Source organism: Chanodichthys erythropterus, chromosome 14, assembly GCF_024489055.1.
Source record: "Chanodichthys erythropterus isolate Z2021 chromosome 14, ASM2448905v1, whole genome shotgun sequence".
Lineage (NCBI taxonomy): Eukaryota > Metazoa > Chordata > Actinopteri > Cypriniformes > Xenocyprididae > Chanodichthys > Chanodichthys erythropterus.
Window position 1 is genome coordinate 14,036,414 of NC_090234.1, and position 23,085 is coordinate 14,059,498.

At 39.7% G+C, this 23,085-nt stretch overlaps 2 protein-coding genes across 2 annotated transcripts in view; both read right to left on the minus strand.

The window, feature by feature from the left end:
• Positions 1-2,287: 2,287 nt before the first annotated feature.
• Positions 2,288-9,894, minus strand: LOC137036216 (uncharacterized). The gene is made up of 7 exons (XM_067410251.1): positions 9,717-9,894; positions 4,725-4,897; positions 4,424-4,460; positions 4,155-4,313; positions 3,682-3,918; positions 2,735-2,968; positions 2,288-2,343 (listed from the first exon to the last, which is right to left on the minus strand). The coding sequence occupies exons 1-7, from the start codon at positions 9,892-9,894 to the stop codon at positions 2,288-2,290; spliced, it is 1,074 nt and encodes a 357-aa protein (XP_067266352.1).
• Positions 9,895-11,170: 1,276 nt separating this feature from the next.
• The window catches only part of LOC137035412 (protein mono-ADP-ribosyltransferase PARP14-like), a 35,043-nt gene continuing 23,128 nt past the window's right edge, over positions 11,171-23,085 (minus strand). The window contains exons 16-26 of the mRNA XM_067408654.1: positions 22,598-22,774; positions 22,345-22,517; positions 21,268-21,373; positions 21,062-21,181; positions 19,169-19,231; positions 18,905-19,084; positions 18,642-18,821; positions 16,775-17,410; positions 16,133-16,287; positions 13,179-13,353; positions 11,171-12,738 (exon numbers count right to left, since the gene is read on the minus strand). Coding sequence (XP_067264755.1) covers positions 12,443-12,738; positions 13,179-13,353; positions 16,133-16,287; positions 16,775-17,410; positions 18,642-18,821; positions 18,905-19,084; positions 19,169-19,231; positions 21,062-21,181; positions 21,268-21,373; positions 22,345-22,517; positions 22,598-22,774 — 2,261 coding nt within the window. The 3' untranslated portion in view covers positions 11,171-12,442. The remainder of the gene's footprint in view (positions 12,739-13,178; positions 13,354-16,132; positions 16,288-16,774; positions 17,411-18,641; positions 18,822-18,904; positions 19,085-19,168; positions 19,232-21,061; positions 21,182-21,267; positions 21,374-22,344; positions 22,518-22,597; positions 22,775-23,085) is intronic.

Consider the following 23,085-nt stretch of genomic DNA (forward strand, 5'->3'; position numbering starts at 1 on the left):
ATGTTAGCAACAAAACCATTTCCATACCGGTGTGATGATTCTGATCTTCAAATAGATGGAATATTTAAATATTTATTTAAATATTTTGACTGTTCTGATCCCAAAGGGACTTATGACATGTAACGCTGCCTGAACTATAATCATGCACTTTTTGTTGTTGGCCATAGGAGAACTGGCCCTCCAAATGAGGCTGGTTTCTCCCAAGGTTTTATTTTTTTCTCCATTTTGTCGCCTGATGGAGTTTGGGTTCCTTGCCGCGGTCGCCTCTGGCTTGCTTAGTTGGGGACACTGTTATTCAACATATGTGTGATATTCATCTTTTTTTTTTTATCTGCCTGCATTGACACCATTGTATGCAAACTGTACTGAGCTGGGCTGCATTTGACAAGGCAAGGAAATTTTTAGACCCTTGCCTGTTATTGACTACGATTGTCGATTAACCTTCAAATAAAACAACACTGCATCTGGATCCTCAATCTTTGTGCCTTGGAGCATTGCGTAACAGAAGATCTAGCTACACCAAGGATCCAGCAGGTTTTCTGAGGAACACTGGCCAGGTATGGACACAGCAAGAATTTTGTTAGCACTTAGACAAGGCCCACGATCACTGGAGAACTATGTTCACAAGTTTTTAGCCATTGTGAACTTCTCTGATCTACCAGACTGTCTCTTGATAGACTTTTTTTGTGATGGCATTAACCAACCTCTACAGTCCAAGCTTAGACGAGAGGGTCTGCGTTCATCATTGAGTTGTTTTTGCTTTATTGACTGTTGGCTCTCTATTTACTGTGGGTGTCGCGGAGGAATGTGACACCTCGTCTGCTCGTGTAATGGCTGCCATGCTAGAGCTCGTTCACAAAATGGCGGCCACAACAACACCCCATCAAGTCCCAGTTGATCTTCGTGAGCCAAGTCAAATCCCAGTTGAACTTCGTGAGCCAAGTCAAGTCCCAGTTGATCTTCCAGAGCCTCGTCACGTCTCAGCCGGTCTTCCAGAGCCCTGTCACGTCTTAGCCGGTCTTCAAGAGCCCTGTCACTTCTCAGCAGGTCTTCCAGAGCCCTGTCACGCCTCAGCAGGTCTTCCAGAGCCCTGTCACTTCTCAGCAGGTCTTTCAGAGCCTCGTCATGTCTCAGCAGGTCTTTCAGAGCCCTGTCACGTCTCAGCAGGTCTTCCAGAGCCCTGTCACGTCTCAGCAGGTCTTTCAGAGCCTCGTCATGTCTCAGCAGGTCTTTCAGAGCCCTGTCACGTCTCAGCAGGTCTTCCAGAGCCCTGCCACGTCTCAGCAGGTCTTCCAGAGCCCTGGCACGTCTCAGCCAAGATGGCTGCCACACCTGAGCCCTCAGCCAAGATGGCTGTCACGCCTGAGCCCACAGCCAAGATGGCTACCACGCATGAGCCCTCAGCCAAGATGGCTGCCAGGCCTGAGCCCTCAGAGATTGTAGCGCTGGCCATTATGGCCACGGCCATTTGGTGTGTGTGGGCTGCACACACATCAGTTTCAGTCCATGAATCCACACAAGAGCCCGCTACAGTCCATGAATCCATTCCAGAGCCCACTCCAGTCCTTGAATCCACTCCAGAGCCCACTCCAGTCCTTGAATCCACTCCAGAGCCCACTCAAGTCCTTGAATCTGCTATAGAGCCCAGTCCAGTCCACAAATTCACTCTCAAATTCACCTCAGTCCATGAGTCCACTCTAGAGTTTGCTTCTGTTCTAGAGCCCAGCCTTGTGAATGAACTTCCTGTCTGTCTTGATACAACTACAGAGTTGGTTTCTGCGGTTCCTGTCTGCCTCGATGTTACTGCAGAGGTCATTCCTGAACTGTCAGTGTGCCTTAACACAACCAGAGAAGACATGTTGCTCAAAGCCTTGGAGGGCATTTCTGAGCTCCCTGCCTGCCCTGTTGCAGCCCTAGCGGCCATAACTAACTTCTCTGTGTTTCATGTTGCAGTTTCACCTGATCGGCCTTGGAGGTTCCCGGTGTTGCCAGATCTGCTGTGGGGGTCGTCTGCTCCGCCGTGGTGATCCTCAAGCCCATCTTCACTGCTGTGGTGGTCATCTGCTCCACCGTGGAGGTCTTCAAGCCCATCTGAGCTGCAGTGGTAGTCATCTGCTCCACCGTAGGGGTCTTCAAACCTATCTACCTGGCCGTCTGTCCAGCCTCCTTCGCCTGTTCCACTCTGGCCATCTGCCCAGCTTCCAGGCCTCCTTCCTCTCCATGGACCTGGCCCTCCATCCCGCCCCCTGATCCGCCTCCATTCTGCCTCCCTCCTGGACTTCTATGACTATGTTAGGAGCGTCTGGAAGCCGCTCCTTAGGAGGGGGGCTATGTCGTGATCACCTGTGAGTGCACATGGTCTTTTAAAACCAAACTTAGCAAACCAAAGGCGACCGTGGTAAGGAACCCAAAATCCATCAGGTGACAGAAACATTTTTTTACAATTTTACATTTTTTTTTTACTGTTGCACAATATTAATAGTAATCCATGTCCAGGGATTTTTAGATTTAACCTCTAAACTGCAAAAATTATGTTCTTCCTCAGTATTTTTGTCTTGTTGTCCAGTACAAATGTCTAAACATTCTTACATCAAGATACATTTACTGGAGAAGCAAAATGAGTGAAGATATTAAGTCTTGTTTTTTTTTTTTTTTTTGGTATCAAAATTGAGTTATTATTTTTAAATAAATAAATAAATCAAATCGAATCATTGCAACTAATCTGAAAACCTACCATCACATTTTCCAAATGTGATGACCGCACTTGTTCCTCTGTTGATCCATATGAAGTTCTCGATATCTCCTCCTCTGCTCCTCTTATTGCTGAAGTAAAGGGTGAGAATATCTTCACTAATCTTTTCTAAATCTCCCTGGACCAGGATCGAATCCGTACGCACCAAACGCGTCACTCCGATGTCTTGACCCAGAAGTTGCTTTGAAGTGCATTTTTTTATAAATGACTTCACATCTGTTGATCAAATGAAAAAGGAAAAATTATCTATACATGTTCTTTTTGAAATGTTCACAGAATTGAGTATGAGTTATATGAATGTTGACCACAGCAAGAAGTCATTAATGTTCACATTAATTTTCTCCAGTTAAAGCTTTTTGCAAACTTAAGTACACTCTTAAAACTCTTAGATAAGGTTGTTTGTTTGTTTGTTTGTTTGTTTGTTTGTTTGTTTGTTTGTTTGTTTGTTTTTTGGGCACCAATGCATTCCATAGAAGAGCCATTTTTGGCTCCCCAAAGAATCTTTCGGTGATCAGTTCTTAAAAGAACAATTATTTTCTTAGCAGGAAGAAAGAACATTTTAATCATCTAAAGAACATTTTTCCACTGTAAATCCAATCTAGATTTCCAATCAAATCAAATCAGCTTTTACTGGGCAAGTATCCATAACATTATAACAAGGAATTTTTCACTGGTATCAGTCGTCCCACATGTATATGCACTGTATTGTAATACTTGAAGATACCAATATACAATGCTTTACAAAAAAACAACAGAACAACACAAAAATAATTAAATCAAATATTGCCCTTAATTATGATATTAGCAGATGACCAGATGGCAGTGTGTTTTGGTAACCGGACCAAGATCTCTACCTCATGCAAAACACCACAGAGAGTGACGATAACGCAGACACCCCGGGGAGAAAGTGCTGTGGCTTCCAAACCTACCAATATCTTGTTTGAAGGTGACAACAATCCTCTCTTCATCAAGTGTCTCCCAAGTGTGTTCTGTCGTCTTGCTACAGCTGCCAATGAACAATGAGATCATCTTGCAGTCTGTGTCGCCATCAAACCCAGTCAAGATGAAGCGACGGGGGTCTGACTTCTCTCCTAGACTTCCATCTTTATACACTTGTAAAGATATGTCTAAATCATGTTCTTCCTTGCCACAAATCATCTTGAAATCTGAGGAAAGATTCAACATTATGTTAATTTTGATCTTTCTGATTTCAAAGATTTTTTTTTTTTTTTCATGGTTTGCTAGGCGTCTAATGATATTGTTGAAACAGAATTAGACCTACATCATGAGTAAGTGATACACCAAAAATTGTTGCAAAAACCAGTTTGTTTCATGTTACATTGAGACACTTATGAGTGGATAGTAAACACATTCCCAATGCAACTTTGTTCTTGAATCATACCTGACTGGCTGTAGAGCTTCAGAATCCAGCTGTTATTTCCATGCTTTGCGAGCTCAAATTGCTCTGTAAACTGCTCAAAATACATCTGAAGTGTGTCCTTATCAACTGAATTAGGGGTGGTAATTAGAAGATCTGGTATTTCTGAATCCTCCTCATTGTCTGAATGATGAACAAATATATACATGTGATCAAAGTGTCATTGGTAATATTTTGAAATCTGTGAATTTTAAACACTAAGATTTAAAGCATTATTGTCCAATCTTTATTACCTTTAATTTCTGTTGCAGGTAGTTTTAATGCAGAGACCTTTGAACAATAAGGAGGAAGTGTGAGCGTATATGAACATTCATCTGACCTCATTTAAATTTACAGTAATGTTTCATTCCTTTTCTCAGTTATACATCTATATTTCTCTTATGTTTCTTTGACATTTAAGGACCCATGTTAAGCTGGAATGTTGCATAAATATCCTGTTGCTTCTTTGTCTTTCAAAAGTGGCATGAATCAGGATATTTTGAAACTTGTAGTCTAATATTATCAATAATAATTCATAAATAATTAGAGAATGACCTGGCTTGCAGGAGTGGCCTGTGACTTGAAGAGAGTGCTCTTCTCCAGCTTGGACATTGGCAGAACTGATGGTCTGATCTTTTTGTCTTCTGGTAGTTTCACTGTCAATTCAACTGCTCCATGATGTTTGAAATCAACTTTATGGATTCTTTCGATAAGTACCTTCTTCAGATCTGGAAAACAGGAGAATTATCTGTAAAACTCTTCCATTTCCCAAACTATTTCAGTTCTTTCTTTTAAATTATGCAAGTTATACATAACGTTGTTGAAGCTTGTTTCTGCCACAGAATACAAAAAAAATTATCTAAGAATTCTCCATTTTTTCATATTTTAGAATTCTAAATGTATTTCTCAGAATTCTTAGAAATATCATCACTCAATGTTAATAAACTTTTTTTGATTAAGGAAACATATGTTAAATAATATAGACAAATATTACTACAGTGACTTAACCCATCCATAATGTTGCAGAAATAATCAATCTTTTGGGGTTATTCATGGTCTTTTGTTGTTGTTTCTTAATGCTTTTACACTTTTTAAATTTCCTTTTAATGTCGATGGTTGAAGGGTGAGAAGAATGTCATCTCATTGTACCCTGTTTTTGAAAATACGGAGTAAAGCTCTCGCTTACTCCCATAATTTGCACAAAGGGTTATGGGGTGAAATAGATGGATAAAATTAGGCTCATTTGAGATGAACAAAATCTGTGTAGAACCGATCACCGGTGATCACCCCAAAATGCATACAGGTTAGGATTCCCGCAAAATAGAAATATCTAAATATAAAATATCTAAAAACTAATAAATTGTTATTCATATATTGCAAAAAGACAACAAGAACAACTAATATAAAATAAATATAATTTACAGTCGCAAGCATACAGTATGCGAGATTCTATTTATAACACGTGTTAGCAGTGTTGAGCAATGTATCCAATCACAGACATATCTGTTGATTTCTGAGACAAAATGGAGACACATGTTAGAATCCTTTCACCACTCAAAATGCCGGCGTTTTTATGCAGTGCTGAAATCTGCGCACTCACAAATCCTATTATTATTATTATAACACAAAGTGTAAACATTATGAAAGATTCATTGTTCAAATATTCATTGTGTTATAACAGAGCTCAGTCAGATTGCGATGAACTGAGGTGTCAGATATAGACAATCTTTTTACCCTAGTGGCTGATTAGAGAACTGATTTTGCTCTCAGAGTGATTAAAGTCACAGTACAGACTCTCAGTCAGTCCAGGAACACCATCTCTGCCAGTATGACGTTACAGGAACGTGCGGCTTCCCACCTGTCTTGGGCCAGTTGTAGTCAGTTTACAAAACAGCGGTTCCACTGAAATATTTTCAGAGGCTTCAGTGGTATATGGCATCATTTGCAGCAGTAACACTGCTAGGACTGATGCATATGAGACCTCTACAGCACTGGCTTCATTCATGAGTCCCGAGCCTGACATGGTGGCGAGGACATCACACAGATCTGTCGCCGTACATTCAGTCTTCGGTCAGACTTCAAGGTGGATTATGCTCACGTCACATATTGTAACTTGCCTGCCATCTCCTCCTGTGGAGTCAGTAGTGATTAAAGTCACTGCGAGCCACTCACATTCCAGGAGAGCTCATAAGCAGCAGACATCCTGTCAAGACGGCATTGGTCATGTTTCAATCTTCCTGCTGAAGAAAGTTTTTGCAAAAAGAAAAGTGTGGACATGCAGTTCCATAGTCAGCCACTAAGGAAAAATGGATGTTGTGAAAGTCCACTGTCCCCCTCTACTGAAAGACACTGGTTTCATGTCACTGTCTCCCCGATGGACAAATCTATTATGAAAAGAAAGGTTAATTTTGGACATGCAATTCCGTATTCCACCAGAAGGGGTAACATGAGAGGCTGTGAACGATGTCCACTGTCCTCCTCTACTGAAAGACACTGGTTTCATGTGTTTCTCTTCCTGCCGGAGAGGGCTATTACAAAAAGAAAGTTAAGTTTGTTCGTGCAATTCCCTTTTTCACCAGTAGAGGTAAAAAGAGAGGTTGTGAAAGATGTCCACTGTCCCCCTCTACTGAAAGACACTGGTTTCATGTCTCTGTTTCACAGATGGCCAAAGCTATTACAAAATGAATGTTAATTTTGGCATGTAATTCCCTTTTCCAACAGCAGGGGTAGAAAGACCCTTATTCATCGTCTGGGATCAAACGCTTTGAAGCTGCACTGAAACTGTAATTCTGGCCTTCATCCGTTTGGAGTCCATTGAAGTCCACTATAAGGAGAATAATCCTGGAATGTTTTTATCAAAAACCTTCATTTCTTTTCGACTGAAGAAGGAAGGACCTGAACATCTTGGATGACATGGGGGTAAGTAAATTATCAGGAAATTTTAATTTGAAAGTGAACTAATCCTTTATATATAATTTTTTTTATTTTTTTTGGGTGAAATACTTCGCTCACACAAGTATTATCCGACTTGGCTCCACCCGACCACAGACGCAGGTTTACAAGCTACATTTTCCTGCATTTTTCGGTCAATTTATTGCATTTTCCCACTGATGAATAACAACTTTTGGTACACAATAAAAGCTCCTTGTGTTTTCTTGGTTTGATTTCAGCAAGCATAAAAGATGCAAAATATAGGCATTTGATTGATAGTGCTTCCTATGTAAAAAAAATCACTTCCTGCCCTGCATCTGCATTTTGCGCCAAAACAATGCAGCGATGTGAACTGCAAATAACCTATATAAAATAAATAATAAATACAATAAAAAATGTAAATAATAAAATGAAAACAGAAAATTAATGCATGAATAAACCATTAAACATATATCTTAAATAGGCTATATCTTCTTATCTACTTTTCAAAATTCTGACTTTTTTTCCTGAGAATTGTGAGTTTATTCTTTGTATCTCGCAATTCTGATATTTCTCAGAAAAGCAAGGGGGAAAAGTCAGAATTGTCAGATACAGGTGTCAGTTACCTTTATCTTTTTATTTGAAAATATATATATTTTATTTTATTTTATGAAAATAAGCTTCCATAAGTATCAGTAGCCAATTGTAGCCTATCTATAATAGGTTTTTAGCCATTAGGATGTTGAAGATAGACTCACCTTCTTCGTTCATATAAATAAGAAGTGCTTTTCGTTTGTCCTCTTGATGTTCTTGAATCTGCACGATCTCTCCTCCTGATCGTCTTTTATTTTTAAAATAAAGTTCAACCTTTAATTTCACACGGTCAAAATTATCCGGCAAACCCTCGAGAATCAGAAAATGTTCCATGTTTGCAAAAGTAACTTTCTCCCAAAGTCACAAAACTATGACAAAACGCTCATAAGTAACTGTCAGCTTGCAGAGCCCTGACGAGACATATTTCCACACAGAGATACTCGGATTACAAATGAATGAATTAAAGGCGCACTGATTCGATTTAGTCTGTACTTTCACTTTTACTTTAGGGTCGTCGCTCACGTGACTTCTGATAAATACAAGGCAAATTCACGGGGTATTCCAGAAAGCAAGGATAACTAACCGTCACATAATACCCTACATAACTCTATGCTGACTCCAAAAACGCGTTCAGGAGTTTCAGCCTGAGCTAACCCTTAACGGTTAACACACAAGACTCAACAGAGCTACTACTACTACTACAAAAAAAAAAAAAAAAAAAAAAAAAGAAGTCACCATGGAAACGGACGCTAAGAAAAAGCGCGCCATACTAGGCTACTTCTCTCTTTTTCTTTTGTTTAATGGCAATTGACATATTTATATCTTATATATATGATTTATATCATATATATAACTTGTGGTTGTGCAATCATTTTTTCAAGTTTTCGTTTAATATTTAACCTTAAATCACTGAGAATAAGAATGATATTATTTGTTTGATAAATATATTAGAATTAGCCTAAATAAACATTTAAACATTAGTTGAGTCCCAAATGACGCACTATACACTATGCACCAGTGGCAAGGCCACATAAGGGCCAGGCTGGCCCACCCAATCAAAGGTGACAGAATATTTCGTTTTATTTCAAGCAGGGCCCGTGGCATATATGACATAGGCAGTTGCCTAGGATGCAGAATCAGAAATTGTATATAATAGGGAGATAAGAGGATTCGTATCTCTTACCATTGGAGAAAGCGTAACGGTTAACTTAATCACGTGTGGCACCTCTCAGCATATCATGTAATGACAGTGACTAGTCCCTAGTCTGCCTTCTCTTGAAAAAATAAATTTTTATCAAGCTAAAATCTACATATAGTTCCCAAAGAAAGTATTGTTTAGTGTAAAACATGCTGAAGATTAGCAAACAGGCTGTCGATTATGATTAGCTATTTCCCCACAAAAGCTGTTTAATCAGCATAGTGAAGCCTCACATCCATTGACATCCATTCAAAAAAACGTACCACCAGAGGCGCTTTTTGGCTAAAGGTTGCAGGCTTGCCTTCCAGTGGCTTTGGCAGAATGACTGGTCAAATTCGATATTTACAAGGTTATAGTAAAAACCTTGTGGGGAGACTGACTTACTGAATATGAGCTTCTGCCAGTATCTCGTTTGTACAGTATATGATTATTTTTTGAAGAAAAAAAATTATGTAATTTACCTAAAGGTGAATTTTTCATGTTCCAAAGGTTGTAGTAGGCCTACGTCAGTGACGAGGCTAACTTACTACAGGTGATATTTTGCCAATACCTACCTTAACATTACTGCACTCTTTTAGCCGACAAACGGATCTACAGTCACAACAAATGTAGCTGCTAACTGACCTAAAGCATGTATAGATAAATCTATTCTGAAGAGAATATAATCAGCAGAATGTATACTACCATTTTCAACAGTGTCAGCCAATGGCGGCATAGAGACCGCCTTCTGATGTTTGATTGACACACTCTCATTAGTATATTGCACCAAGGAAAAATAAAACATTTTATTTTGTTAATTATTTATTTCCTTGCACATTTAATTATTTATATATTTATTATGCTACTCAGGGGTCCAACACTGTGGTGAGCTCGTCTGCAGAAGGAGGCGTTTGGGCCATGCTGGGCTCGCTGCTCTACCCGCTGCTGGCCGTCTGGAGGTTCATCAATGGATTCCTGTTCAGCTCCACAGCCGCCCAGAACCAGCAATAGCTCTAGCTCCAGCACAGAACCAAAGAGGTGCATCTATGTGTCCTCACTGTCACCCGTGCCAACTTTGTAATATTGCTGTTTAAACGTGAAAATAGTCTGCAGAGTCACAAAGTCCCTCCAGCGGGAGTGAGTTATTCTCTATATCAGTGTCACTGAACTCCCTGAAATGCCTCCATTGTAGTCTTGAGTTTTCTTCACAATATTCCTCATTTAAATAATTCATATGCAGAATAAAGGGGCGGGGCCTGTTTGAGTTAGTTAGTCGTCTGTTGAAACTGGCGGTTATGGTAAGGGGCGGGACATTTCTCAAACACCAATCACAACACACTACTCCAGCTGACCAATCAGAGCACATTGTGCTTTTCAGAAGGAGGGGCTTCACAGAGACAGGAACTATGGAAAATATGGAAAAAATATTGTTTTTGAACATTCAAGCATGAAAAACTTTTCTAAAAGCAAAATCAAAACTATGTAAAAAAAAAAAAAAACATAATAAGTCTCCTTTAATGTTGGCACAAAATTGAAGTATCATTCCATATTTCAGTTACACAGTTTCCATCCCATGTATTCAAGAGAACAAAATCGTCACTTCCTGGAAAATTGGCAGAAAATATCTGTAATAAAAATGAAAGTTGCTGCTATTGGCTCTTTTTTCCCTCTATTAAATGAGTTGGTCTCAGAGCATCAGATGAAACACAATAAACGCTGTCATGTGATCTTGCGTTTGGATGCTGGTGTTTGGGAACACAATCGTGTGAGACGCTTCTGGAGGGAATTAACCCAAATCATTCTGATGACAGACATAACCACCAAACCAACATTTGAGATTGAGAGTCCGCTGCTTAGTCCAGTTATCCAATCATAGCCTCTGCTGAGGCAAAGTCACAAAACATAGTTGTTTTTTTTTTGTTGCGCATCAATGGGTTTTATTCAGTAAAAGTGTTTCCATCATAGTCTATGCGCATGTCGTCTTATCAGATAAAATTATCTGCCTCAATTGAGTGATGAATGTTTCTTTTTGTGTGTGTGTGTGTGTGCACATTTCTAGAATTTTTGCACACCCCATTGGACTGAAGTCATTCTTCTCTTTTTTGATTTTGTTGTGGTTTAATCCTATCGAATTGTCTTAAGAAATTCATTAAGTGTAAAAAAAGTCAAATTGATTCATTACGTGCCACAATCATTTGCAAACATACATCCAGTTACTATTACCTGCTGTACTCAGTGTGATCATGTTTTGTAACTCATATTAAAGTTAAACATATTTTGGATGCTCATTGCTTTCACTTCTTTTTCTGTATCATCAGTTTCTGTGTTTCTTCAGTTATGACACTCATCTCGCAGAGATCAGAATGCCAATCAAAGCAGGCAATGGAAATCACAAAAATGTTTATTTATGTTCAAAAGTTTCAGAAACAGACTAAATCAATCCTTTATACATTCAGAATGATTAAAACACTGCAGATTGAAAAACCTTCTGAAGGGCTGTTGATTTAAAGTCAAGTTTTGAATGTGCTTTAAGACAAACCATGTGCAAATTCAAAAGTCGACACAATTGCTGAGTATTTTCTTCTTAAAACTGCAGTGATCTAAAAACAGTCTCAAAAACGCAGTTTGAAATTGCTGGTGTTTCTGACGACACAAACTACCTTGTAACCAATCACGTCAGTGTGTGATCATCGAGTGGATCTCTGAGCTGGTGTGAGTGAGTGGAGGCGGGGCTAATTTGCATATTCATAGAACCTCGTATACTAAATGAGGCAAGGGTGTCGAGTTACATTCAAGCTATTTTAAGGAACGGAGAATTTTTTTCAAGGAAAATGTAATTTTGGTGATCAAATATGAGTTTAAGGGATACAATTATTGACTACAGGTGATCTTTAATGTGTTACCTTAGAATAATTAATTATTAAAATAATGTGACAAAGTGATAATCATAATAACAAGTCTTAAAAATGTCGTGTGTACACAGATCACAGAGGTCAGTGATCATCTGATGGGCAGTTATGATGAATATATTCACCATAACACTTTACAAAATTGTTAACAGGAAACTAACAATGAAAAATACTTCTAAAGCATTTAATGTTAATCTCAACATTTACTAATGCATCAAAAGTTATCTGTTAATATTTAATAAGCTTGAACTAACAATGAACAATACTTCTACTGGATTTATTAATCTTAAAAATGTATTTGTAAATGTTAAGATTAAGATCAAAAGTTGTATTTGTTGACATCAGTTAATGCACTTTGAACTAACATGAACATAGGTTAATAAATGCTGTAAAAATACATTGCTTATTGTTAGTTCATGTTAGTTAATGCATTAACTAGTTAACAAATATGACCTTATTGTAAGTTGTTACCAATTAATTTAGTGATTGTTGTTTTTTTTTTTTTTGGTGATAGACAGCGCTAATGATAAAGGTTGCATCTGAAAACATTTCTTCATGTGTTTGTCGTGGTAATATATTTGTGACAAGCTCAAAGTCATCTAGAGTCTCCCATGATATCAATCTGTCTGTCAAAACTTAAAATCATGCGCTTGTCAGATAGAGATCTTAGTGCATTCAGAAGACTATATAGATTTGAAGGTGATGAGGTACTCTGGATACGCTCCTGCATCACAGAACACCACAAAGATGAACGGGTTCTGTAGGTTGTCCACAGCGCAGTCGTGCAGACCGGCCCGTGGGTCAGCAGGGTTGATGGGATCCGGCTCCTTCATTCCTTGTCTGCTCTTACACATGGACCCCGTCACCACTCGCGCTAGGTAGATGTACTTCAGCCCTTTGTCGTCTGGGTTGGAATACTGATCCTGGCAAGAGTACCAGGCCTCCTTAGCGAAGTATGTGCCGTCTCCGTGAACGACCGCTTGAAACAAACCATGTCAGAGGTCAGTATTGTGAAGAAACAGGGAGTTGTGAATGGAAGCTCGTTTCCATCACAGAATAAAAACTGGCAGATATTTGTTCTTGTTTTACGCTTAAGCTCAGTTAATTTTGATGATTTTTCAAAAAACAAGACTTAATATCTTGTCATTTTGCACTTCCAGTAAATTATTTATCCTGATTTAAGAATGTTTAGATATTTGTACTGGAAAACAAGACAAAAATACTGAGGGGAAAAAAAACATTTTACAGTGTAAATCACAATTCTCTATAATATTTTTATTCCATGGTGGAAACAACCTTCCATAATTATGAAAGAGAAGAGTCTGATGTTTTTATTTAATCAAACTTGTTTTTGGCTATGTACTTTATCCACAAGTGTAAATTTAGTCATATTAAGACCTTCGGAGACATGAGACATACCGTTTCTCCCACAGAAGCTTCGGTTGAATCCGTTCTTGTTGATTTTTTGGCATATGTCTTTGGTTGTTCCGTGATAAAGCTTGCACTCGTTTGTCTGTTTGGGATATTTCTTATCCACGCCCTGTTTCAGCACACAGTATCTCTGCCACAGGGACTGACTCTGAATCCTGTCAATCTGAAAAAAACATTTCAGACATTTATAATAAACACGGGCCTATAAACATTAAATTAAAATCACACAATATAAAAAATTATTCCCTTTCGAAGCGGTTCACTATATATGGTCGAAGACGCTATGGGGAAAACTCCTTTTTCACAGATTTTGAAGAATTTAACAACTCAGTGCAACTGCACAAGCCAAAAGCCAAACAGCTGATTGGCTGGTGAGTTGGAACTGCACCAGCCTATGGGTGCACTTCCCGCCATGATGGGTATGGTGCCCGCCAGAATGGGCAGGGCATCTGCCTATATAAGCTGCTCACTTCGCCATAGTAATCAGATTTTATCTCCTTCAGCGACAATCTTCGGACTTAGCTTGAGACTCCTCGAAGAAGCTTCTTGCCTTCAAACAAGCTCTGCAGTGGATCAAACAGAACTTTTCTCTTCAGCCATTTGCAATGCCTGGGACTCAGAATCAACGCTCCCAAGAGCTCACTGTCCCATAGCAGGCGAATCGCCTTCCTGGGAGCAGTGTTCAACTCAGTCCAGATGAGGGCCTTGCTCTCACCAGAGGGTGCCCTGTCCATTCAACAATTTGATATGTCGTTCAGAGTAGGGATTTTCCCCACTCTCCGAACATTTCAGAGGATGCTGGGCCTGATGGCCTCCACATCGGCAGTGCTGCACATGCACCCCCTGCATTACTGGCTGAAAACCGGAGTTCCAGTGTGCGCTTGGCACTCAGGTCTCCTTCGTGTCAAGGTGGACCATGGCTGCATCAAAGCCCTGGCCCCTTGCAAGGACCCCGGCTGGTACCAGACCAGTGTGGACATGTGGTTAGTCTCAAGGTGGAAGGTGGTCACAACAGATGCCTCCAACTGGGGTTGGGGATCTCTGTGCAAGGGCAGGCCGGCCTCCGGCTGTTGGTCAAGCACAGAGCCCTAAACACCTTCCTTCCAGGCCTGACCGGACATCATGTTTTGGTGGTGGTGTCCTACTTGAACTACCAGGGTGGTCTCAGGTCGAGGCCTCTGGTCGATCTCTTCACCTCAGAAGACAACTCTCACTACCGAATATTCTTTTCGAAGGACAGGGATATGCTGGCCCATGATTGGCCCAGCCGCCCCCCTGCTTTTCCCCCATTCATGCAACTTCCTCAGCTCATCAAGCGAATCAGGGTGGACAGGCGCACGGTCCTTTTGGTGTCTCCTCTCTGGCAGACCCAAATCTGGTTCCCTGGGTTGATGCAAATTCTTACAGCAGCCCCATGGCTGATTCCTGTGGCCCCTATTTATGGCCCCTTGAAGGGAGCCTGTGAAACTCTCATCTAGAGTCCTGAAAACCATTTCTGAGGCTAGAGCCCTGTCCACCAGATGCCTCTATGGCCTCAAATGGTCTGTCTTCCACAGCTGGTGTGCTACCAGGGGAGAAGACCCTATTTCATGTGACATACCATTGGTGCTGTCTTTTCTGCTGGAGCTTTTGGATGCGGGCCGCTCCCCGTCCATGCTCAAGTCTACATGGCCTCACAGTCCCTGGGCAGAAACACTTTGGTTGTTCGCTTTCTAAGGGGGCTAGGAGGCTTAACCTGCCTCGTCCCCATACTGACCCCACGTGGGACCTGTCTACGATTCTTAGGGCCCTCAGGGGACCTCCCTTCGAACCACTGCAGTCGGCCGGGTTGTGCCCTCTCTCACTTAAGATGGCCCTCCTGCTAGCCCTAGCATCGGTCAAGCGAGTTGGCAACTTGCAATCACTTGCTGTAAGTGCATCCTCCCTTGAGTTTGGGCTTAACGACTGTAAGGGCGTCCTAAAGCCAAGGCTTGGCTGTGTGCCAAAGGTGCTGTCCACTCCAGCATGGGTCATATCGCTCTCAGCTCTTCCCACTTCCTGGGCGTGGTCCAGTGGTGTGTCTATCTGTGAAATTTGTGCAGCGGCAGGCTGGTCCTCTCCATCCACCTTCGCCAAATTCTACAACCTGGACATCCCTGCGCTACAGGCGCAGATACTCTTTGTTTATTAGGAGTCGACCTTGATGGGTGCTCAACCCACGGGCCCTTTTTCTACTCTCTATGCTCTCAGAGCCCTTAACGAAGTGTCTTAAGCTGTTGTTGGACTAGTTCCCCATAGCATCTTCAACGCAATATGAGTGAACCATATGAAAAGGGAACAATACTCTGTTACTAAATTAACCTTGGTTCCCTGAGATAACAGGAAAGAGTATTGCATAGACGCCCATGCTAGCAGGCTCCACGACTGGGCGATCATCGCTTCAGTCAATTAAACCTGATTCCTATGGAGAAGCAAGCTGCTCATATAGGCAAATGCCCACCCATTCTGGCGGGCACCGTGCCAGCCATGGCGGGAAGTGCACCCATTGGTTTGTGCACTTACGCTGCATCACCACCACCGCATTTTGTGGGAGTTTTAGGGGAGAGGAGTCAACTACGATGTTTAAAGGTAACATAACTTGCCTCCTTTAATTTATAAACTTTAATTAATTAAAATAATAGCCATTAATTCACTAATGATGTTACATAAATGCTTGATATATGGCGCTAAAAAATTAGTCATGTAATCCGTTAAGTCATGTCCCAATAAAGAAATAACACATTTACATGAATTAAATGACGCAATTGGCAGATTTTTTTCTTGTTTGAAGCAAAAACATTTTCATAATGTGTGATTTTTTTTTTCTTCTCAAGTAAATGTATCTTGATTTGAGAAAGTTTAGATATTTTATTGGAAAACAAGATTAAAATATTGAGGAAGATCATTTTCAGTCATCATTTTACCTGTTCAACCTGTACGGGTGACACATCAGGGTGGATACTGGAGCTCAGAAAGGCTGTTTTTATCTTCTTGTACTCATCTGAATCTGATTGCAAGGTGATTATTTCTAAATCCTGTCCATCCATCTTGGTCCATGTTGGAGGAGGATGAATGATTGCTGGGAAACAAACAAGTGAAGTTACAGAAAGAACAGTTTCTGCCATCATTAATCTGATTCAGCTTCAGACGACACTCAGATGCTTAACTGTAAATCAAATTGCACTGCAAACAAATGATGTTCATCCTCTGTATCTTTGTCTTATTTTCCAGTACAAATATCTAAATATTCTTAAATTAACTGGAGAAGCAAAGTGACTTAAGATATCAAGCTTTGTATGCTGAAAAATTTAGTGACTTCATGCTTAAAATAAGAAAAAATATTTTCCAGTGGAGTAAGAAAAATAGGCTTGTTTTCCCTTTGAATTAAGTTTATTTTTCTGATCCCACTGACAGATATTTCTTCATTTTGACATTTGTCATTTTGCTTCAAGTAAATGTAGAATTAAGAATTTTTAGTATTTTTAGTACAAATATCTAAGGAAGAAAATCATTTTTTGCAGTGATGTACAGACTGATGCTTCTGATTCTCTTGAAAAACCTCATACCCGTATCCGAATCTCCCATCAGAGTCCTCTTGATCCTGCAGGACTCCTGCTTGCTGTTTGTGAGCTTCATCTCGCTGAAGTCCACCGTGTAGCTCTCGCCGTTCTCCTGGAACTGAAAGCTCTTCTGCTTGTCGTGGAAGGCAAGTTCAATGTCGTAGCTGACGGCGGGATCTAGCGGCTCCCAGAGCTCTCCTCCGGCCCGCTCCCAACACAGCGTCTCCCGCATACGCTTCACCTCACCTGCTCGCATCTCTCGGTCTCTCGCTGCTTGGATGAAGCCGTTTATCTTCAGCATGGCATCCAAGACGTCGTCTTTTTTCCCTGATACTGTTAACTTATCCAGCCTGGTCACCAGAACGCTGACCTGATTGGTTCGGCTGAGGCTCACGATGGCCTTCTTGTCGCTTTCAGGAAGGTCGGCGATGTGTCTTGACTCTACGTCCTTACTGATGCACTCATCAGAGATCAGTTCATCCAGGTGTCTCTTGACCTCGGCCAGGTTTGTTTTGGACGTCCCGTAAACGTCAACGGACATAACAGGGAACAACACAGCAGCCGTTTCTTTGGCTAAACAAAAAAGTTGAGTAGTTGAGGAAGGTAGTTGAGTCCGGCTCACCGAAGGCTGCTGACGTACTGCTAAAAACAAAGTTAAAGTAACCAGGTTAGGTAGTGTAGGAGCAGATGCAGCAGTGTGTGTGTTTTCCATTTCTTTAAAGGGGTGATGAACTGAGATATCAAATTTTCCTTGAGCTTTTGACATATATTTTAGAGCTGAAAACTTCCTTGTTAGTCCAATAAAAGCTTTTATTGACACCAGACCCAGAAAACGACAGGATTTTCAAAGTGGGGATGTATGACGTTAAAGGGCAGCAAGCACCGCCTCCGCAGAAGAAGATCAACGCCTACTTCATCCCTGCCTGTTTAGCCCCGCCCACCGATTCACACATGACATGCAATAGAACAGGTAGCCTGAGTAACATGTGTGGTGCTAAACCAAATCGAGCTACCAAGCAATAAACATGCCATTGAGGATTACAAAATATTGTGCAGTGCCTGAACTCGACAGTAATGCAACAACATGTCAGTAACTGTGTTCATTCTGATATTAATGATTCATGTACAGTCAGATGATCTTTGTCTGTGTGTCAGTCAATCAAACCAGTGACTAAAACGCTCAACTTCACCTTGTTTCTCTTAGTAGGATGAAAATAATCTGTTATTTAAACATGATTAAATTATATATAGAAAGCGATCAAAGAAAGCTCCCTTTGCAATCGTTGGAGCAGCGCGAGTTTATCAGTGACTGATGTGCAAAACTCCCGTTTTATTCAACAAATCTCTTATTTACATCGAGTTTGCACTGTTAGTTATGATGAAAGCATTCGTTAGTGAGTTTCAATGATGAGATCACTGCTTTCATGAGCTCAACAACATGTCTGTGATCGACTACAGTGTTCATCACTGCAACCTTTCATGCCACAATCTAAATATAACGATACAGATCTAAATGTAATGCAGCACGATTAGTTAACCTTGAGAGCTGTAATAGTAAAAATGCGCTAAAAGAGAGAGTAATACTTGTCTATTTAAAATGGAAAGATGTCAGCCAATCACAGCAGTGGGCGTTTACACTGAAGTCTCACAGCAGACACGCCCCTTAAAACAGAGCGTTCAAATCAGAGGATAAAATCAGGGTAGGAAAAATGCCTTTTATTTCTGAATTATGATAATTGTGGATGTAAAAAGCATACTAACATTATAAGTGCACCGCAGGAAACATTATAAACAATGCAGTTCATGACCCCTTTAATTTTGACTTTTTTTGACCTTGCACCTGCCCAAGTTAGGGTTAGGCACTGAAACCTACCAGAAGCATTCCGAGAAATTTTCTTGCACTTCTTGACAGCTTCCTGAAAGTCAGGCAGCAGTTTCGCTTGGAAGATCACAATGTGGACGCGCTTCAGATGTTTTGGAGAGTCCTTTACGAATTTCATCAGAGCTTCAGTCATTGCATTGGCGACTCCTGTTGCCGGCAAGTTTCCAGCTCCTAAAGGACATTAGACATTTTGTTTTCGTCCAGAACTCTTGGTTTGTCTTTGCTCATCCGTATTCCTCAATGCACAAACTTACCCGTTCCAAGAGCTGGGAATGAAACCGACTGAATGTGATTTTCTTCACACAACCTCAGGACTTTATACATGGAGCTGCTGATGTTTTTCTCAGTGGTCTGCCCAACCATATGAACGATGTGTTTGATATTTGAGAGATTTCCAGCTTTGGTCAAGATCACGCCGTCGGCAGGCTGAGGCACTTCATTCAGGAGAGAATGAATGAACAATTATTCTGTTTAGAGGTTGTAATGGGCAGAAATGCCCAAATTTATGAATGCTGTACCTTTTGTTTTGCACTCGTTCACCACTGTTGGTCCTGACGCTTTGAGAATGGCTCCAGATACACCTGTGCGTAAAGACATACATTGGTCAACTTTATTTCTAAGTAAGCAATAAGATATGAGAGGCTGTGCTGTATCGTGAATAAGTCACGGCTGAAGGGCGTTGTTAGGCACAATGTGAAGCGGAGTCTTATTCCCGATACAGCACTAGCCTTGGGTACCTTATTGCTTTTATAAAACGGTTACCACACAATACAAATATTAAAGCCAGAAATATGTATCAATGCAACTTTCATGAAGTAAACTTTCACTAAAAGCCTTCCTTCCGCCGGAAAAAGTAGTCCCTGACCGTGAACTGCAAAAGAAGTTGCATTATTACGCCATTAGATGGCGGCAAAGAATGTGTCAGTCAGTAGCGAAGACTTTTACATTGAAAAGACTGAATTGTTTTGAAAACAGAACAAGACGCAACTGATAAATGCTTTGACTAGTGCTGTCAGTCACAGGAAACCCCTTAAATGTTAAAAGGACAAGATATTGCAGCGGACAATTAAACAGGTTTTTTATTATGAACATAGGACTGACCTGAAGGAAAATGCTAAATCTGAATGCAAGTAATAAACTCAATCTCTTTCTCACAACACTCTTCTACATAATACAGTTAGATTCAATGAACAATATCACTTGAGAACATACAGTTTACGTTGCTAAGAGTGGTTGCTAAGTAGGGTTGCAAAATTCCGTGAATTTTCAAAGCTGGATACTTTCCATGGGAATTAACGGGAATAATGGGAATAAAATGGGAATTTGCAAAATTGCAGGTTAGCCTATAATTGGGAACTTAAATGCAGTTGAAAAAAAAAAACATCTTGCAGCATTTTGGTTAAAACAACCAGATTTAATGCAATTTCAGTTTAATTTTTACACTGCACATTCCTCAATCACATTCAGGATTTTTTCAGGATTCTTTGATGAATAAAAATGTAAAGAACAGCATTTATTTAAAATAGAAATCTTTTGTAACAATATACACTACCGTTCAAAATTTGGGGGTCAGTGATTTTTTCCTTTTTTTTCTTCTTTTTTTTTTAAAGAAATTAATAATTTTATTTAGCAAGGATGTGTAAAATTGATAAAAAGTGATACTGTTAAAAAAGATTTCTGCTGTTTTTTTTTTTGTTTTTGTTTTTTTACTTTTTATTCATCAATGAATCCAGAAAAAAAAGTATCACTTCCAAAAAAATATTAAAAACTGTTTCCAACATTGATAATAACTGAGCATCAAATCAGCATATTAGAATGATTTCTGAAGGATCATGTGACACTGAAATAAATAACACATAAAAATTACTGCAATAAAATATATATATATTTACATATTTACTGAATTAGAAATAATTACATGTGAAAAAGAAATAACTTATTTCATGTTATGACCAAACAAAATGTTTATATTTATGTTTGTATATGATATATTTTATATAATATCTTAAAATCTTTTTATATAATATCTTAAAATATAATCATTTTATATAATATCTTAAAATCTATAAAAAAACAATTAATTCCCATAAATTCCTGTAAAGTTTCCAAATTGGAATATTTCCAAAATTCCCCAGGTTAAGTTTCCATGGAAAGTTTCCACACCTTTTGAAGCGGTCAAAGCCGTGTTTTATTGTGAATAAAACACAGCTATTGACCAATAAGAATCAAGGACAGGAACTAACCATTTTAGAAAACCGCTTTATACAACACAGCTTGTTTCAAACCAGGAAAATAATAGAATAAATGATGCAAACTTCTTCAAATATGAGCCAAATTCAAATTATTCTGCAACTCAGTTTTGTGTTGATTCAGTTCAGTTCAATAATCACGTTAATTGAAAACAAACTCACCTGAGTTCAGATCGAGGCTTGTGTTGGTGCTGTTAACAATGGCCTCAACGGTCTCTTTGGTGATGTCACCACTGCACACCTTGACTCTAATCGGGCTCAATATCACCTCCATTGGGTTTGCTGGTGAAGTGTAAATATTTTAAGTAAATATGAAACATCTATAGCAACACATTTACAAAAGGTTGCGTCATTAAAATTCACATTACCGCTCGCATCAGCTTCTTGGTCAGATGACGAGCTTTCTTCTATTGAGCTATAATCTTCCCACTCATCATCACCATCTTCACCATCATCATCCTCCTCCTCACTTTCCTAGTTGTGTGTTAATGTTAATTAAATGTGCACAAAATCATTTACAAAATTATGTTCCTCAGTGTTTCTGTTTTGTTTTCCAGTACAAACATCTAAACATTCTTAAATCAAGATACATTTACTTGAGGAGCAAAATGACTGAACAATGATTTTCTGAACAATGTATAAAAATTAAGTACGTTTTTGCCAATGGGCTCAACAGCATAGGAGACTGACAGGGAAGAGAAATTGTTGAATAAAGTCATTATTTTTGTTTTGTTTTTGCGCCCTAAGCGTATTCTCATCACTTCATAAAATTAAGGTTGAACCACTGTAGTCACGTTGACTCTTTTAACAAAACTCTTTTACTACCTTTCTGGACCTTGAATGTGGTAATTATGTCTCTTGAGGATCAGAAACCTCTCGGATTTCATCAAAAATATCTTAATTTGTGTTTTATTAAGTCTTTTGCCTAAAGTTTTTGCCTAAAACAAGAACAAATATCTGCCAATAGGGTCAGAAAAATGTTTTTTCCCTTTGAATTCTCCATTGCCAGATATTTGTTCTTGTTTTAAGCAAAAACTTGTGACATATTGTTCAGAAAACATGACTTAATATCTTAAGTAATTTTGTTTCTCACGTAAATGTATCTTGATTGAAAGGGTTAGTTCACCCAAAAATGAAATTTCTGTCATTAATTACTCACTCTCATGTTGTTCATGACTACTTTTCTGGACCCTGAATAGTAATTACATTGCTTTTTCTTGGGGAAACTCTCGGATTTCATCAAAAATATCTCAATCAATGAAGGACTTACAGGTGTGGAACGACATGAGGGTGAGTAATAAATGACAAAAATGTCATTTTTGATTGAACTAAACCTTTAATAATGTTTATATATGTGTACTGGAAACCAACACAAAAATACTGAGGAAAAAAAAAACATTTTGCATTGAACAATCATCTTGGTTATGGTTATGGTTGGCATATACCTGAATATTCGCAGTCCATGTCTTGAGACCTTTCTGAAACTCTTGTAGGACATCGTCCTGGTTAATCACAATGTAGATGAGCTTGATCACAGTTGAGATGTTTGGAGTCAGATGATCTTCAAAGGCCTGCAGCATGGCAGCGATGGCATCCGCAGCCTGAACTCCTCCTCCACCTTTAATAACGGCCAGCAGGTGGAGTGAGACGTCATTCACATGCAGCATTTAAAACATGTTTAACAGCCGTCATCCGTACCAGTGCCGACGGCAGGGAAGGAGACCGTGGTGATCTGCTTCTCCTCGCAGCGCTCCAGAACGTTCTTCACGCGTGATCTGACCTCTGCGGCCGAGTGCGGGCCGACCATGTGAATGATGACGTCACAGTGCAGGTTCCCACCGCTGGTCACGGCTGCGACGTCATTCTGCAGCGGACCTTCAGTGATGGAGAAACCAGTACGTCAGATGATTGTTCAAGTCAAGTCAGCTTTATTTCTACAGCGCTTTATGCAATACAGATTGTTTCAAAGCAGTTTAAAGCAGCTTTATTATTATTATCAATCTGTATTGTATAAAGTGCAATGGAAATAAAGCTGACATGACTTTTTTTCGGTGTCACTTTATGTATGTTTATGTGTGTCTATCATTTAGTCCCACCAGACTTATAGACACATAATGATTTAATTAGTTTCTAACTTAACATTACAAGTCCCTGTCATTCAATATCAGTGCGGCCCAATCACAGCT